Source organism: Geospiza fortis, unplaced genomic scaffold (assembly GCF_000277835.1).
Source record: "Geospiza fortis unplaced genomic scaffold, GeoFor_1.0 scaffold662, whole genome shotgun sequence".
Lineage (NCBI taxonomy): Eukaryota > Metazoa > Chordata > Aves > Passeriformes > Thraupidae > Geospiza > Geospiza fortis.
In genome coordinates, this window is record NW_005054450.1 from 285,641 (window position 1) to 287,830 (window position 2,190).

General features: G+C 60.8%; 1 protein-coding gene across 1 annotated transcript in view; it reads right to left on the minus strand.

The window, feature by feature from the left end:
- AGRN (agrin) overlaps positions 1 to 2,190 on the minus strand; it is a gene marked incomplete at its 5' end in the record, with an annotated part of 61,728 nt that overhangs the window by 16,653 nt on the left and 42,885 nt on the right. The window contains 4 exons of the mRNA XM_031062541.1: positions 92 to 206; positions 690 to 817; positions 1,774 to 1,908; positions 2,135 to 2,183. Of these exons, the coding sequence (XP_030918401.1) occupies positions 92 to 206; positions 690 to 817; positions 1,774 to 1,908; positions 2,135 to 2,183 (427 nt within the window). The remainder of the gene's footprint in view (positions 1 to 91; positions 207 to 689; positions 818 to 1,773; positions 1,909 to 2,134; positions 2,184 to 2,190) is intronic.

Sequence of the window (2,190 nt, forward strand, 5' to 3'; positions counted from 1 at the left end):
AGACCCAACCCCACTGAATCTTAGGATGGTTCTTTCCTTCTCCTCCCCAGGCAGATTTCCCAGCCAGAATTCCCTCTGGGAATGGCCCCACCTGGGTCAAAGTGGGCCTCCACGATGACCCTGACGGCGCTGCTCTGGCCCAGGTCCCGCACTCGGATGCTCCTGAAATCCTTCCTGACATCAGAACCCCGGAACAGCTCGTCCAGCTGGGGAAGGAAAGGGTTAACGGGGAGATCCTGGCACGGGGATCCTGCCAGGGAAAGATCCAGGCTTGGGTTTGCTTCCCAGCCTTTGCAAGGCAGCCCGGAGACAGGGAGGGGACAGGGGACAATTCCAGCTGCTCTTTAGGGCCAGGGGAAAGTGGGATCCATAAACAATTCCAGCTGCTCTTTAGGGCCAAGGGAAGAACAGGATCCATACAATGGAACAGGGATGTTCTGTGACAATTCCAGCTGCTCTTTAGGGCCAAGGGAAGAACAGGATCCATAAATCAATTGGGACAGGGAACCATCGTCCATTTTGTGACCATTCTGGGTTCACCTTGGGTGTGGGCCCAAGGTGTATCCATTGAGGAGATCCTTTTAGCAGCTCCCTGCTTTACTCTGTGACTGTGCTCGGGGCAGCCTCTTGGGGCACCAGCAAGGTCCCCTCGGTGCCAGCTGTGCCCGCACGAGGGGCACAGGGCTCACCGCGCTCTCGATGCTCCGCGCCGTCTCCCCGAAGAGCTCGGATTTGGGGTCGGCCATCTCCGGCGTGTAGAACAGCTCCTGGCCCTCCACCTCCTCCAGGATCAGCACGCCTTGGAACACCTTGGTGGCTGGGGCAGGAGGGAACACAGACAGAGCCCTTGAGCTGGGCAGGGGCGGCGAGGGAGCGTCCCTGGCAGAGGGGGATGGCGTGTGGGGGTAGTGCCAGTGCTGGTTAGTGGGGATGGGGCGGGCACAGCCATGGAGGGTTAGTGCTGGAGCAGATGGCAAGGACCAGGCTGGAGATGGCAGCTTTTACCAGACGGGTTCCTGCGAGCTCCGGCCCCGAGAGCAGCCCCCCTGCACCGCTGGGTGACAAGAGAGACACGTTAGAGGACAGAGGACATGCCAGGGCCCAGGGGCACCCACGGGCACACCCGGGGCTGGGGGCCAGGGGGACACCTGGCACAGGGCAACCACAGCCCTGCCCAACCAGCCTGGAGCTGCAGCACGAGTGCCAGGGCAGCATCCTGCCCTGGGGGTGCAAAGGATGGAGAGATCCCGCTGTGGGAACCACACAGGAGGCTCCTTTTCCTTTCCATTTTCCCTTTCCTTTTTCCTTTTCCCCTTCTCTCTCCCTTTCCACTTTCCCTTCCTCTCTTCCTTTTCCCTTTTTCTTTCCCTCTGCCTTTTTCCTCTCCCTTTCCCTTCACACAGGACTTTTAACCCTTTATGGGTTAAAAGGGAAAGTGCTGTTTTTTTTTCCCAGAGGCAAAGGGGATGTTCCAATGGAAACCCCAAGAAACAAGGAAGGACTTGATTGAGGAAAAATCTGGGACAAGGCCCTTAATTTCTGACCCCAGAGTGATCCCAAACCTTCGTCCAGCCCCGAATTCACCGGAGAGCTCTGTGTATCATCCCCTTGAGAGATCTCAATTCCTGACCCCAAATGGATCCCAAACCCTCCCACAGCCCCAGATCCACCTGGGCAGCTCTGTGTCCTCCCACCCTGAGAGATCCCCACTCCTGACCCCACAGGGACCCCACAGGGACCCCACAGGGACCCCAGCCCCGCTCCCAGGCTCACCGGGGCAGTTGGTGCCCTCGGCGTCGGCCGCTGCGGTTTTGCCGTCGGAGCAGCAGCCCAGGGCGCTGTTGTAGCACGTGGCCCTCTCGATGGCAGGCGTGGATGTCACCTGGCCCTCGTCCGGCTCCTCCTCACCTGGGGGACAGACAGGGACACCCAGCAGTGACACCTCTGCGTGGCACCCGCCCTGCTCCTGGTGGCACCCAGGGCGGGCTGAAACCGCCAGGGGACACTCAGTGCCCTGGGGACACTCAGTGGCACTGCCCTGGGGACACGGAACATGACACTGCCCAAAGGACACTGAGCGTGGCACTGCCCTGGGGACACTCAGAGCCAGCCCAGAGCCTGGGGTGGCACTCACCGGCAGATCCTGCCCCGCTGGCCTCCTGGTCCCCGCTGGTGCCCATGTCCTGGTCG